Here is a 15,389-nt window from a genome sequence, read left to right as displayed (position 1 = left end):
GGGGCCCTGATCTTCCCCAAAGGCTCTGGTTTTCTTTTCCCTCATTGCCATGTTTCTTTTCCACCCCCTTGAGTTCACATGCTTTCTGTCTTTGGTTTGATCTGTTTCTTTTTCTCATCACTTTTCTTAGGCTTCTGAACATGGAGGAAAAACAAACAGTAATGGGCTTTCTCTAGAAACAGAGCAAGGAATACCTGTGCATCTACTTTATTGGCTTTTGGTGAAGGGGAGAAGTGATTGAAATTCGGCTTCTTACTTCCTCCTTCTTAACCCTTTCTCACAGTCATAAAAACCAAGAGTGGCATACCTGGCCAGCAAAGACCTGGGACTTTTGGAGTGTAGAGGGAAGCTTCTAGAAGCCCTCAGTGTGCAGAGTGGCCTGGTGGGAAGTCTTGTGGAAGGGTTGCTCTTAGCCTTAGCGCCTTTGCTCCCTTCCTTCTCCTGCCTCCTCTTGTTGCCTCTCCCTTTTCTCATTCCTCTTTGCAAATGCATTTTTTTGAAGGATGAGGTAGAAAGATGGTGGTTAGGGTTGTTGCTGTGTTTTGGAGAAACAGCTGAGGCTGTAGTTATGTTTTCTTGACCTGGCTTTCTGTGCTGGGATCCATCTTGGCAAACAAAAGACAAAGCTTTTATCTTTCATCTTTTTTTTTCCCTGAAGGGCCATTTCTCAGCTTTCCTGATCACTTTTTGAATGTGGGTATCTCCCTCCCCATTCCTGGGGGAAAACAATCTCCTGCCCTCCTCTAGCCCCTTCACAGACCAGTTTCAGGGTTTCAATCCGAAGCCCAAGGGGTGTTTGAAAATGGCTGTTGAATGTCAAGAGGCTCACAGCTCTGTGGTTCTTGTCACCTAAGAGAGAGGTGTCTGCCTGAGTAGCTTGCAGCAGGCAGGGGGCGAGGCAAGGGGCAGACAGAAAACAGGAGAGTTGGCCCTCCATTAGGAAAATTGGCTGTCTGCTGAAGTCACACAGCGGAAGCAAGGAAAAAATGGAAAAAGAAAAGGCATGTGGCAAACTTGTGGAGTGAACTAAGACCGAAAAGTGCTCTAGTGTGCAGGGTTCTGCTGGAGAGCAACCGTTGCTTTTTGCTTTCAAGGGCTTTCTGAAAAGGAAGCTGTCAGCCTCCCTCCTGTCTTACAAAGAAAAGGAAATCAGCCTGGCCACATCAGGCTGGGAGAGCACTTCGATGCCAAGGTGCCTAGGAACCTCACAGCCATCCCCACTATGCAGGGCAGTGGCCTACCATCCTGTTGTGGCTAGGGAACCTGTAGCAGTTAGCCTGACTCTGCCCTTCTGTCCAGTGCTCACTCAGAGAAAGGAACTTACGTGGCCCCTGTATGGACAAGCTAAAGGCCATGCTGCTGTGCCCAGCATACACTTGGGAAACGGAAGCACAGAGTCTTCCTGGATGGGGCCACAGCTGATACCTCCTCACCCACTGGGCCTTTCCTCCCTCCTTTAAGCTTCCCCACATCCATTTGCCACACTCCTCCAGCATTTGACCCCACATGAAAAGTCTCCATGCAATGTACTGCAGAACAATGTTCTTTGTAAAGAACCAAGAAAACTCACTGAGTTCCTAGGAAAGTGCCCTTAGCCCCATGTGCTAGGTTTTTGTATCTTGTCGCAGGGGCTCCAGGGCACAAGAGAAGGTTCTCTATAGATCCCACACTGAGGCTTTTGGAATCTGGAAGGGAAAAAAAAAGTCTCTGCTCCAAAATGTTTTTGAAAAGCAAGTGTACACATTGTCCTAACTGGTGGGGAAGGGGAACATGCCAGCATTTCCTTACTTTTCCAGTCACTGTTATAGGGGATTGAAGTTAAATTATGGTGCTTATAACGTGTCACTTTTCTTCAGAATTTGTCTCTGGAGGTGACAGACAGGCAGGTGTGAACACCCCTTGTTCCCTCATTTTTGATCTGGGGCTTTCCAAAACTCTTAGGTCTACCAGGTCAGACCATCGTTCCCTTTAGGGAGCAAGAATTCCCAAGCGTCCTTCTAGAGCCTCTTCCTCTACTCTAAACTTCTTGGTGGGTTGTCATTGATTAATTTCTCGAGACAAAGACAACTTTTTTTTCTTTCTTTTTTACAGTGCTGGGAATCAAACCCAAGGCCTTGCACACGCTAGGCAAGTGCTCTACCACTGAGCTACATCTCCAGGCCCAAACCGATCTTTAGAGTTTTCTCCCATACCTGCCCTTTCCCTCTCACTACCTGGACCTACTTCTGTGGTAGACCACCTTGAATAGAGCTACTTGCTCCTGTAGAAAATTGGGCTCCCTTCTTCCTCCTTGGCTTGAAATAACTAAGCATTCTAGAGACTCTCCCCCGGCCCCCCAAAGTGGAAAAGATTCTTCTGGAAAGGGCCCTCTTCTCCCCCCCTGTAGAAGTTGCAAAGAAATCACTTTGGCTGCTTTCGAGGGATCCATTGTGAGCATTTTCCAAGGAATATTCTAGGGGGTAGGTCCTGGTCCCTCTTCAGCCCCAGTTCTAGGAATGAACAAACCTGGCCGAGCTGGTTTTCTGTTTGTTTATCTGTGGTTTTGGAAAAAGAGAAGCTTTAGTTAGGCCTCAGTTAATGAGCCCACCAATGGCCCCATCTGGACTAACTTACCTCCACTGAGTCTTTATCTGATCTTGGTTCTTCATCTCCCATCTCTTGTGCTTCTAAAGGTGTTTCCTTCTAGCAACTCTGGTTGGCCTGGCTGGGGCCAGAGTGTAACTTCAACCTGTCTAACAGTGGCTGGCTAGAAAACTATGGCAAATATTGGCATTTTCTAGAGAGGAAAGAAAAAAAAAAAAAAGATTGAGGGGATGAGTCAGCCCTGATGGGTTTTAATTGATGACTTTGCAACCAGGGACGTTTACGGTTTTATTGGAAGTAAAAATTTAAAGCTTCAGCTACACAGTCAGTCAATTGCTCAATCTATACATCTATTTATTATCTGTTTATCTATTTAGCCATCGATTAATCTTTCCTTTTTCCCTATCCTAATCTTCATTATTGAGTCAGTCTGTATAGACAGAGCCGGTGATAAGAGTCACCTTTACTTTTCCGTCTTTTTTCCTGGAGGGAAATGAAAGAAATCTTTGCTTTGGCCACTGAGTGTCTTAGACTCAGCATGTTCTCAGGGAAAATGTAAGTTTCAATCTGCCTTCTTTCTCTCTGCTCAATCTCCCTCACCAAGCGGAGCAGGCCAAGATCAAGGTTTTTTGCCCTTTATTCACCTGTGATCTCTTTGAAACAGGGAATAGTTATCCCCTTGATGAAGGGTCATAACTATGGAGCACTTACGAAGAGGTGGAGTGAAAATGGTCTCCTTCAAAAGAGGCTGGAAATGTTTTCGGTTTTACTTTTTCCCCCTAATTCTATTACATTTAGTATTAATTAATTAATTAATAATTTATTGTGTGTGTCTGTGTGTTTATGTATGTGCGTGAGTGTGTGCATGCCATGGCACATGTGTAAAGGTCAGATGGCAGGGTTCCGTTCGCCTTCTACCATGTAGGCCTCACGGATGGAACTCGGGTCCTCAGGCTTGGCAGCATTTTGCCGGCCCTCTGTCCTAGTTCTACATTCTTTTTGTGTGTTTTCCTTCCATAAGTGACTTATCTGTGATCTTGTTTCCAGAAGGCAGGGAGTGTGTGAACTGCGGGGCAACTTCGACCCCACTGTGGCGGCGAGATGGTACTGGGCACTACCTTTGCAATGCCTGTGGACTCTACCACAAAATGAATGGACAGAACCGGCCTCTTATTAAGCCCAAGCGAAGGCTGGTAAGTTTTTGGAACTGAACTCATGGAACAATCTTGTGTTTTCTATGATGTCTCTCTGGGAAAGATGGCTTTCTACAGGAAATTGGCAGGGTAGTCTGAAATCATGTCAGCTTGCTTTGGACAGGTTTTGTCCTTCCCGTCCCTTCCCTTCCCTTCCTTCCCCTCTTCTCTCCTCCCCTCCCCTCTCCTTCCCTTCCTCTTTCTTTTTTCCCTTTCTTTATTCTTTTTTTCTCTCTTTTTTAGATATTTAGAAAAATTTGGTGTTTTTTTTTCCTTGTTTTTAAGTTACTTCTCAAATTTAAGTATACTAACTCACTGCTTATATCTGAAATGTATTTCTCAATAGAATAATTGAGTTTAACAATACCAGGACAACTGTGTCAATAACTGCTGAGTTGCAAACAGAAATTAAATATGGGAATGGGCAATCCTAGGAACCATCTAGAACATAGTCTGGTGGGAGAAGGTGGGTTCTGAGGAAGCAGTTACAGACCCAGGTCTATGGATGAACCTCCTGTGTCGAAGTCTTAAGATTGATGGAACTCGATGGTGTGGTGATACACTCCTGTAATCCCCGACACTTGGGAGGTGCAGGCCTGAGGATCAGGAGTGCAAGGTCAGTCTCCACTACACGTCAAGTTTGAAGTCAGCTGGGGCTATGAATTTCAGAGACAATTCAATGTACTTTTCCTCCTTTCTTGCTCTTAAGCTTCGAGGAGTTTGTACAGATGATCCCTGTGGGAAGTTTTGTAATTCTTGTTTTGACTATCAGTCTCACCTAGGATTTGCTTTTATTTTCTGTGAACTGCTACGCACAGTGATAATTTCTCAGCCCTCTCTTCGCTTTTCTTTCTTGAGATTTTTGATCATTAGGAATACTTGAGAAATCCTTGTGCCGTCAAGTATTTATAAGGAAAGCAAACAGGAGGAGTTTGTTTGTAAACTTAGCTCTGGAACCTTGGGCCAGATTGAATAGTGAGTGTACGGAACAGAGACAATAAAAGTAGGCTTGGCAGAAGACAGTGGCGAGCTCAGAATGCTTTTTGTGGTGCTGAACTCATCAAGTGGAAGGGGAAGAATTTCCCCATGCAGATTCCGAGGGGGAAAAAATGGAACAAAAAACCCCAAAACCAAACAAACCAGACTGCACACCCTTCTGTACTCCTTTTAAAGCATTGTTTGTCTTCCCTGGGAGACACAAGTGCAATTTAGCACCTTTCACACCCTCTTTAGAAAAAGGAAAAACTTTCTAGGGATGGAGGTGCCTACATGACTATAATTTTTTTTTGGCAATCTTAGATCTCTAGGCTTTATTCTATCTGATCTTCGACTGTCTCAACCTCCCCCCGCCACCCCACCATGCAGGGTGTTTTTTTTTTTTTTTTCGTTTCTCTCATGTGCAAAGCTAACTTCCTAGGAAAAAGCTGCCGGATATCTGAGCACTAGAGATAACTCATAAACAACAACTCAGCTTCCCCAACCTAAACATCAAGATGTTTGGACGGATCAGAACAAGAAGTGCTTAAAAAAAAGAAAGAAAGAAAAATGGCTGGAGGTGTTAGCACAGAATGAATGTGATCACACCACAAAAGAATGCTGTGAATCATTCAGAACCTGGCCTTAGTGAAAAAGAAAAAAACCTAACAACAAAAACCTTCTTGTTAAATTAAGTTGTGGTGCAATTAGAGTTTTTATTTTAAGGTAAAGGCAAAAAAATGAAAAAAACGATGTGTAAAATTCTCAGACAACAGACTGGTGGATGAATTAGAATCCATCTGATGTTTTCTTCAGTCTACAACAGCTACAGAGGAGGGCTCTAGTTCCATTTTATATAATTTATCCCTTACCTGCCTTTTATAGGAAACATGGGGAATTCTGAGTAATAGTCGCTTTGAATTCTGGAGTTCATAGGCTGTCACGATTTAAGCTATCTTAATCATCTCTCCTGGTGGTTTGGTATTTTCAGTTCCATAGAATTCATATAGTAGAGGGAGACCCATAGAGACTTCTGTTTTCTTTTTTGACAATTATTTGTAGTGTGTGTGTGCGTGTGTGCGTGCATGCGTACGTGTGTGTTTATGGGCATGTGGAAGCCTGCGGACAACTTGCAGGAGTCAGGTCTCTCCCCATCATGTGGTTTCCAGGGATCGAACTCAGGGCATCAGCCCTGCAGCAAGCACCCTTCCCCTCTGAGCCATTGCGCCAATTTTTCTTTTTCTTTTCCCCTTTAGATGCTTTTGACTTCTAAACACCTAGAACCTTTGTTTTCTTTTCTCTTCCCGCCCCACCTTCATGGGGGGGTGGTGGATCGAAGAGGCCTCACGCATGCTAAGCACACACCTGCATTTCCGTCCCTTCACTTAGCCCTGCCTTTCCACCTTGCTACTTTTGCTTCACACATTTGCAGATTCACTGACTGCCATCCAACCCATAACGTAGCTAGCTTCTCCGTGCGCTATGAATTAAACCCTGACACGTAGAAGAGATGACTCCAACTAGATCCACAGATTTCCCCTACTAGTATTCCAGGATTTTCTTATGTCTTCCAACTAGAAAAGACTGGTGCCTTGCTTTATCAAAGGACTTATTAATGCCTCTGCCACTGAACCCAGTAGTGTGACTCAGAGAGAGTCTAAGTTTGTCTTGCCAGAGACACATCTAGCCTGTATATATGTATAGTATTTACAGTACACTGCAAAGGATTCTTTCTATATGTTGAGTTCTTTCTTCAGAGCACTTTTTGATTTGTGTATTTATATTATACATTTAGGATTGTTGAGCTGGAAAATCTGGGGCCTGAGTAGATAGTGCTGTATCTAAATATTTATAAGATAGTGTAGGATGATGGTGTTAATTACATGTAATGTAATTGTCACAAATCATTAGGTATTGGTTTTCAGTAGCACATTCTTCCCCAAAACACACAGGGGAACTAGTTATTTCAGTATTAAACGATCACATTTCAGAAAGACAGGTGGTCAAAGGCAGAATGGACATCAACACTTTTAGACCTTATGATTTATTTTCAAATTGGACAGCAGACACGTAGCACCTTCTTCTTGATGATGGAGAAGAACTGTTTTTAATTTTTCAGTTCCTTAGAGTACCAAAAAGAATTACTTTTTAAAAAAAGTCAGAGTGCTGCTATTTAAAGCCCAAAGGAGCTGATCTGCCGAAGAGCTTAGCGGATTTGAAAGGAAGGGAACCCATCTGGTGAATTCAAAATTGACACTGGGTTTTCCGTATCTGACAGCTTTGAGTATTTGGCCAACCTTGTGCTTGATAAAATGTTGATAGAAAAGAGCACCAGGATCACTGGAGTATTGGAGTCTCACATTCTTGTAAATGTACCAAAGATTTTCTCCATTCCTCCCTCCCTCCCTCCCGCTCCTCTGCCCTCATCCCTTCCCCTTCTTCCTCCTCCTGTTTTGCTTCTTCCCCCTTCTCCTGCTTTTTTATGGTGCTGGGGATCCAGCCCAGGGCCTTTTGCCATGCTAAACACCGACTCTTCCATGGAGTCAAATCCCCAGTTTTCATACTAGAAGTTTCTATTCTAACTGAATTCTTTGTTCATCTGTCTTTTCCTTTACTGTTAATTTTGAGTCCAAGATCCAGACTCATTTTTGAGGTAACATTTTATTTTCATGATAGAAGGTAAAGGAGGAAGAGTGTGAGGAGACAAGAGTTTGTTAGAATTGACAATTTCAATTTCTTTTCTTTATTTTACTCTGTGTGCACCTGTGTGGAGGTCAAAGGACAACTTGTAGGAGTCAGTTCTCTCTTTCCACCATGTGGGTTCCGGGATCAGATTCAGGTTGTTAGCCTTGATTACAAGAGCCTTGACTGGTTGAGCTGTCTCATGGGCCACGTCTTCATTTTCATTCAATGTTTTGGGTTTAATTTTTTGTAAAAAATATGTTTATAGAAAAGACACCTGATAAATGCACACAAGGTGAAAGAAATTGCTCCCCCCATAAAGAAAATGAAGGCATAACCAAGGAATTAAAAAAGAAAAATGAGTTGGGTGTGGTGGCTCACATGTTTAATCCCAGCACTCAGAGGCAGGCAGATCTCTGTGAGTTTGAGGCTAGCCTGGTCTACATAGTGAGTTTCAGGCCAGCAGGGGCTACAGGGGGAGACCCTGTTGCAAAAACACCAAAAAAAAAAAAAAAATTGAGACAGGATCTCATTTTGTAAGCCACACTGACCTGAAACTTCCCTGTAGCCCAGGCTAGCCTTGAGTTGTTGGCAATTCTGCCTTGGCCGCTCAAGTTTTTCAAGTGCTGGGATTATAGGTGTGAGTGAGCCACCAAGCCTGGCTGCAACCAAGGAATTAAAATTCAACTTGAGGCTGACATTTGACCTATGACTGCTTACCCCTCAAAGAATAGCAAAGAGGAAATGCCTCAGTTCACCAACGCAGCATGAGACCAGGGGAGGGAGGGCATAGCTGTCCAGGGTTCCTGCTGAATACGTAAAGTACTTATTCTTGTCAGTTTGTCTAATTACATGATGGTCACCTGAAGATGGTGAGGGTGACTGTCCTCAGAGTGGCAGGTGACCCACCAAGTCTGTAAATTGTGGACAGCTGCAGGGTCTTGTTGACTTAGGATGTCCTGCTAGCCCTGAGAGGATGAGTTTACTGTGCAGTTGACACTTTGCCCTCCACAATCCAGTTTTTTATTTTTGAGATGGGGCGTGTGTGTGGGGGTCTTTAAAAAAGTTATTTTCTTAGTGTATGGCATACAAAACAATCAGTTTCATCATGCCATCTTCATACATGTGCCATCATGCTTTAGTTTCATTTGCTATCCCCACTATGTAGTCCAGGCTGGCACCCTACTTTCAACGACCCTCTAGCCTCAGCCTCCAGAACCCTAGGATTACAGGCCAGCAACCACCACACCCAACCGTGAATTCAGCATTTCTTGATCTGGGTTCTAGCAAGGAATCTCCCTGCTTTTGTTTACTCTTCCTTTCCCTGATGACTAGTAGTCAGTCTGAAGCTCAGTGTATATTTAGACTTCTCACTACAAAGCCCTGGTTAGTCCGGAGCTCACTAGGTAGACCAGCTTGGCCTTAAAGTCATAGAGCTCCACCTGCCTCTGTCTCCCAAGTGCTGGGATTAAAGGCATGCTCTACCATGCCTAACTTGATTTCTTTCTTGTAAAAGATCTCTTGTGGGCCTGAGCGTCGTGATTGAAAATAATGAAAATTAGCTTGGCTAATTGGAAACTGCCATACTTAAAGATGAGCTCTCAGGTGTCCTTCATGGGGATGGAGGGAGGAAACGATGCTCTCAGGGCCATGGCCCTGGCTTTCTGCTTCTCCCCGGTTCTGCAATGGATGAGAGCAGGTTCAGTTCTTGCCAGTTGCTGTGGCCCCACGCTGCTGTATACTGGATCCTGGATAGCTATGTCCTCTTTTTGAGGCAGCACTGGGATCCTTATTACTTTCATGTGGCCCACTTACTGGTTTTTATTTCAGTGATGCCTTTTTTGTTTTTTCCTTTCTTTCCAAGCTTGTCTCCGTAGTCCTGCCAATAATTTCAATTTCTTCTCTGATTCGCCTCTCTCCACCCCCTAGTCAGCAGCAAGGAGAGCAGGGACATCCTGTGCAAACTGTCAGACCACCACGACTACCCTCTGGAGAAGGAATGCTAATGGAGACCCTGTTTGCAATGCCTGCGGGCTCTACTACAAGCTGCACAATGTAAGTAGACTGGGACCAGTAGACTGGGGTGGGAGTCATGACTGTGAAAGAACATCACTGCTGTCCTGTCCAGGTCCTGATGGGTTTCCGTCACCCTCTCTGGATCCAAGCAGTGGGTACAGATAATACAATAGGACCTAGTATATTTGTATTTTGGGGGGTTGGTTGGTTTTTTTTTTTTTTTTTTGGACCTAGGATCTTATATAGCCCAGGCTGGTTTTGAACTGAACATGTAGAAGAGGCTGGACTTATACTCCTGGTCCTCCTGTCTCAACTTCCTGAGCACTGGGATTACAAATGGGTATCACCACACTTGGCAGGATAGTTTGAACTTTCTCAATTTTTGGGACAGAGTTGAGAACAACTTTTGCTGAGATGGAAAGGGTTTAAAGACGGGGAAATCAGGCTTGGTAGTACACATGTCATCCCAACATTTGAAAGGCTAAGACAGGAGGACTGCCATGAGTTGGAAGCCAATCAGGGCTGTATAGCATGGTCCTGCCTCAAAAACAACCACAACAAAGTCAGTTAGTCATGGGAGGAAAGCCTTGTGCTGTGAATTTCAAATGTTCGTCTCTGTGATAGACAGGAAATGAGGTGTCTGAGAGATTCCATCGGTTGTCTTTGTCCTGGCCAGCTTTCACATGTAGACAACTAAGCAGAGAGCTGAGGTTGGCATGCCAGGAAGAAGAAACTGACTTCCTCCCTCCACATCGTTAGCAGGCAGTTACCTAAGTTTAGCTGGATCTTTACCCTTACCTTTTCTCCACTCTGCCCCCGGCCCCTCTACTTTTTTGAGACAAGGTCTCATAGCTCGAGCTGGTCTTGAACTCACTGTGCAGCAGAAGTTGACCTTGAACTTCTTATCTTCTTGCCTCTACATCATGAGCATTGGGATTAATGACACGTACTCCCACGTCTGGTCTGTGCAGGGCTGGGAATGGAACCTAAGGCTTCATGCGTACTAGGCAAACACTTTACCAACTCTGTTCCCAGCCTCTGGCTGGATCGTTTTTAATCCTGTGATATCTGTACCTTAAACTTTTGGGGGGTTATTTATTTACTTACTCATTGCCTGAACTGATTCTGTCTGAAAGGCCCTGTCTTAATAGAAAGCCTCTCATTTACAGTGAATCCCAAACAGAATCATCACCCCTCCTGGCCTTCAGCTTTTCTCCATCCCTCTGAAGTCTCTTGTCTTTGGCAAAGTCTGGAGCAGAATGAAGAAGCTGCCAAAATCTTGCTTGGAGCCATTGTGGCTCTTGTCTCACACAGCACACAGGAGCACGTGGTCACACAGCACACAGGAGCACGCGGTCACACAGCACACAGGAGCACGCGGTCACACAGCACACAGGAGCACGCGGTCACACAGCACACAGGAGTACCTGGGAACTGGGGAGGAAGCCTTTTTCATTTTTTATTTTTTTTGGTCTTTTTGAGGCAGGGTCTCCCCGTAGCCCCAGCTGGCCTGGATTCGCTATGGGGACCAGACTGGCCTCGAACTCACAGAGATCCGCCTGCCTCTGCCTCCCGAGTGCTGGGATCAAAGGTGTGCACCACCACGCCTGGCCTCTCATTCTTTTCTTATAGTTTGCTTGTTTGTTTTGTGTCACAGAGCATTTCCGAGGGTGATCCCCCCAGTACTCTACTTCTTTGTCTCATTTTGGAAACAAATTACTGAGGTTCCCTGGGAATCTACAAATCCCTTTCCCTGTTGCTTGATGACATATGGGCCTCAGACAACCCCATGATGGAAACAGGGCAAAAATTCTTTTTATTTCAGTTGTACTTGAAATTATGACTCAGAACAGCAGCCTTGGCCCCCAGAGAGTGACTGAAACTCAGGGTGTCCAAGGTAATACAGCTAATAAAGACGAGTCGGGACTGACTTCAGGGTGTCTGAGGCCTTCATCGGAGTTTGGCAGCATCAGGACTGATGGGAGAGACTTGGAAGTAATCATTGTGTGACTTTACAGTATGACAAAGTTATAGTGAGCTGTCATGTCTGTGTTTCTTGCCTGCTTCCTTGGAGGTGTAGGAATCATGAGAAATTGACTAACTATAATTTTTTAAAATAATGACGAGCTATGACATACCTGTTTCTAATATAAACATATACGTGTGTATACTTCTGAATAACGATCTTGCCTATGGCCATACAACCTTGAACAGGCCTGATTTCATCTGAATAACGATCTTTTCCTGTGGTGCTGGGGTTGGAACCTAGAGCCTTGTGCATGCTAGGCAAGTGGTCTATCACGGAGTCACACTCCCAACAGACTGTATTTTTCAAATCAAAGAAAAGCCAAGAATTTTCTCTATTGCTTTTTCCTGCCCTATTCCTTCCTAAATTTTATTTTATTACATTTATTTATTTGCGTGTGTGTGTGTGTTCTTAGGCATGTGTATGGCAGTTAGAGGGCAACTTGGGGTCGTCAGTTCTCTCTTTTCCACTATGTGGGCCCTGGGGATTGAACTTTGGCTGTCAGGCCTAGTGACAAGCACCTTTATCCACTGAGCCACCTTACCAACATGCCTTCCCCCCCTCCTGCCCTCCCTTCCTCCCTCCCTCCTTTGTTCTTTCTTTTCTTCTCTCATCTCTGACCTGTGGCAGGGTTTCACTCTGTAGCCCAAACAAGGCAGCTTAGAATCACAGCAGCATTGCTTCAGCCTCCCAAGTGCAAGGATTATAGGAGGGCGGGCGGGCAGGAGGGAGCGAGGGAGAGAGAGACTTCCTTTTTCTCATGTGTATTTTTTTCTGTCTTCTCTGACTTAGTAGGAATTCATCAAAGGAGGCAACTTAGTCTCTAGCAATTAGATAACAATCTATGACCATTTTCTTGGCGTGTGTTTTCTTCTGCCCATGCCATGTCTACACATGTATGCCATGGGCTCCTCTTCTTATCTAAGTGTTTAGATGACTGCCTATCTCTGTATCAGCGTAGCTAGGTGGTGTTGTGACTAGCTATCTGTGGCCATGTAGCTATCAGTGTAACCAGATATTATATTTAGATAACTGGCTGTGTACATCTAGTGATGGGTGTACACAGTGGTGTATCTAGACATTATCTAAGGGAATGTTTGATGTGGGAGTGGATGCCTGTCATCTCTGTGGGCTGCCTCTTTATCTTGATGATAACTTGAGGGAGCCCCAAGACAATCTTCTGACAGTGACCTTGGCTCTTCTGCTTCTATTCACCCTGTCTTTCTGTCCGGGTAAATGGTCTCAAGTGCCAGTGGGGAGGCCCTGTGTCCTTCTCAGATGATCTCTACCAGCTCCAGGAGTTGCTGTCTGTCTTGGCCATTTGGATCTTCTCTCCTTAACTGTCATTATCTAGCCTCAGGAGCACACAGGTAGATATGGGAGCCTCAGCTTTTTCCACACTTGAGAAGTCTGGTAGCTAAGGCTATCTCTTCTTTGGAAGTCGGGCAGGATGATGCTCCTGGCTGCCGCTTGTCGAGTCTCTTCATTGCATCTTTGGGAACGCAGCCGCTGTGCAGTTGCTTCTTCATGGCAGATATGTTCTGTTGATGTTGACCTTTCTGAGTCCATACAGAGAGAAACCTCCATTAGCTTTTTCCCATCCTTGATTCTGGGCTCCCCAAAGCATGTGGATTTATAAAGGACAATTGATCAGGAAGCAAGAAGATGGTCAGGTATCACAGTGAAGCCTAGAAATCTTTTTTCTTTTTTCTAGTGGGGTCTTGCTACGTAGCCCAGGCTAGCCTGGAACTCTTCATTCTCCTGTCGCTGCATTCTGGGATTCTAGGCATATGCTACTACGTCCTACAAGCCTAGAAATCTCCAGAGCAGGGTCTTTGCACTCTGTTGATTCTGATGCATTCTTGGTCTGTAATTTTACCACAATTCTTCCAAAGCATCTCCAAAGGACTTTGAGTCCCACAGGCAGTTATTGAATCTTTGTTGATTGGCTGATTTTAGCTGCTTATCCAGATAGAAGTAGACAGGCAGATTTCGACCATGGCAGGTGAGGTGGGTGCTGGATTACCCATTGGAACAGCATATTGCATTAACATAGATTCCAGGGCTGCATATGTAGATCCATGGCAGGGTGTTTGTCTAGCATACACAAGGCCCTGGGTTCCACTCCCAGCACCCTCCTCCCTCCAAAAGCCCTAGAACATGCAAATTCCAGGGGAAGGTTTTTCTGGTACATCACGATGTGAAAAGGTCAAGTGGACGAGAGGCAGCCAGGTATTTACAGAGAGGTGCAGTCCCAGTTTCCAAAAAAGACTTTAACACCTGATGGTTGGCTATCTTGGCCCTGATTGACAAGTCTGAGAATAGATTTGTCAGATAAGGAGACACCATGGCATTTCACTTTGGAAATGCTTCACTAGCCTGTCTTCTCATGAAATATCTGAAGGAATAGGACAAGTTGTGTTTTAGTTGTCAGAGACGTATACTCATACTGGTGGGCTCCTGGACCCCGCCCACTTCTCCCAAGTTCTGGATATTGGTGAACTTAATTGGTGAGCTGTGCTTGGGGCACTGAACCTATGGCCTGGAGTCTTGACAGTTAAAAGGCTCTTGCCCTAAGACCTGCAGCACCTGGGCCACTGGAAAAGAGGAAAGAGCAGGTGGAAGGGGCCAACAGAAACAGAAACACACCCGTCGATATTGTGTGAAAGCTTGTGCCATTTCAAAGGCAGCAAAAAAGTAAAAAAAAAAAAATTGATCTGTGTTTAGATTAACAGACCCCTGACTATGAAGAAAGAAGGCATCCAGACCCGGAACCGGAAGATGTCTAGCAAATCCAAAAAGTGTAAAAAGGTGCACGACTCGCTGGAGGACTTCCCCAAGAGCAGTTCCTTCAACCCGGCTGCCCTCTCCAGACACATGTCCTCCCTGAGCCACATCTCCCCATTCAGTCACTCCAGCCACATGCTGACCACGCCCACGCCCATGCACCCGCCCTCCGGCCTCTCCTTCGGACCTCACCACCCTTCCAGCATGGTCACCGCCATGGGGTAGAGAAAGAGAGAGAGGAGAGAGAGAGCAAGAGCCCTGCTCCACGTGCACCAGGAGTCTCCAGTCTGCAAAGAGTCCCTCTGACCCCTTCAACTTGCGTTTTTGCAGGAGCAGCGTCATGAAGCCGGAAAGCTACAGCTATGTGTTTTTGAAAGCAGAAAGCAAAATGGTCGCTTCTTTTTCAAAGGAGCGGGTGGCGTCTGTGTTCCAACCACTGAATCCAGATCCCATTTGTGAATAAGCCATTCAGACTCATATTCCCTATTTAACAGGGTCTCTAGTGCTGTGAAAAAATATTGCTGAACATTGCATATAACTTATATTGTAAGAAATACTGTACATTTGAGGAAGACTTTATTGTACCCGGAGAGCTGTAAGGAAGGCATGAAGGACTCCAAGAATTTTAAGGAATAAGGGGAAAATAAAGTATGGAAATGCAGAAGAAACTAGGTCTAAGATCCAAATGGACAAACTGCCAGTTTTGTTTCTTTCCACTGGGCACAGTTTGATGCATTAAAAAAAATAAAAAAAAAAAATACCATTGTAGGATTTTAAATTCTATTTGCTGTAACAAACAGCCCCCTCTCTGAACTCTACAGCCTTAAAAAACCCCACAAAAACAAAAACAAAAAAAAAAACCCAAAGGGGAAAAAGTGGTAGGCAAATCATTTGTTCAAAGCTGTGGGCCTTTGCAAAGGAAATTTCAGTTCTGGGTAATGTGTAAAATCTTACAAATTGCCACATCTAGGGCCTACATGCTTTGTGAACCAGTCCCTGTAACTGTTGTTTGTATGTATAATTCAAAAGCACCAGAATAAGAAAAGATGTAGATTTATTTCAGCATATTACACAGACTGAATTGTATAAATTTATTTACAGTTAGTGTTAAGAATTGCTATTTTTTT

At 44.6% G+C, this 15,389-nt stretch overlaps 1 protein-coding gene across 4 annotated transcripts in view; it reads left to right on the top strand.

Annotated features, from left to right (window-relative positions):
* Positions 1 to 15,022, top strand: part of Gata3 (GATA binding protein 3) — a 20,287-nt gene extending 5,265 nt beyond the window's left edge. The window contains exons 3-5 of one of the 4 annotated variants that reach the window (XM_008825119.2): positions 3,631 to 3,776; positions 9,363 to 9,488; positions 14,203 to 15,022. In XM_008825119.2, the coding sequence (XP_008823341.1) occupies positions 3,631 to 3,776; positions 9,363 to 9,488; positions 14,203 to 14,487 (557 nt within the window). In that variant the 3' untranslated portion in view covers positions 14,488 to 15,022. The remainder of the gene's footprint in view (positions 1 to 3,630; positions 3,777 to 9,362; positions 9,489 to 14,202) is intronic. The other 3 variants (XM_008825120.3, XM_029559690.1, XM_029559689.1) reach the window with 3 other exon arrangements.
* Positions 15,023 to 15,389: the final 367 nt, after the last annotated feature.

The sequence above is a fragment of the Nannospalax galili genome, unplaced genomic scaffold (genome assembly GCF_000622305.1).
Source record: "Nannospalax galili isolate Female #2095 unplaced genomic scaffold, S.galili_v1.0 scaffold209, whole genome shotgun sequence".
Lineage (NCBI taxonomy): Eukaryota > Metazoa > Chordata > Mammalia > Rodentia > Spalacidae > Nannospalax > Nannospalax galili.
Note: the sequence above shows the minus strand (reverse complement) of the source record. Positions and strands in the feature narration are given on the sequence as shown.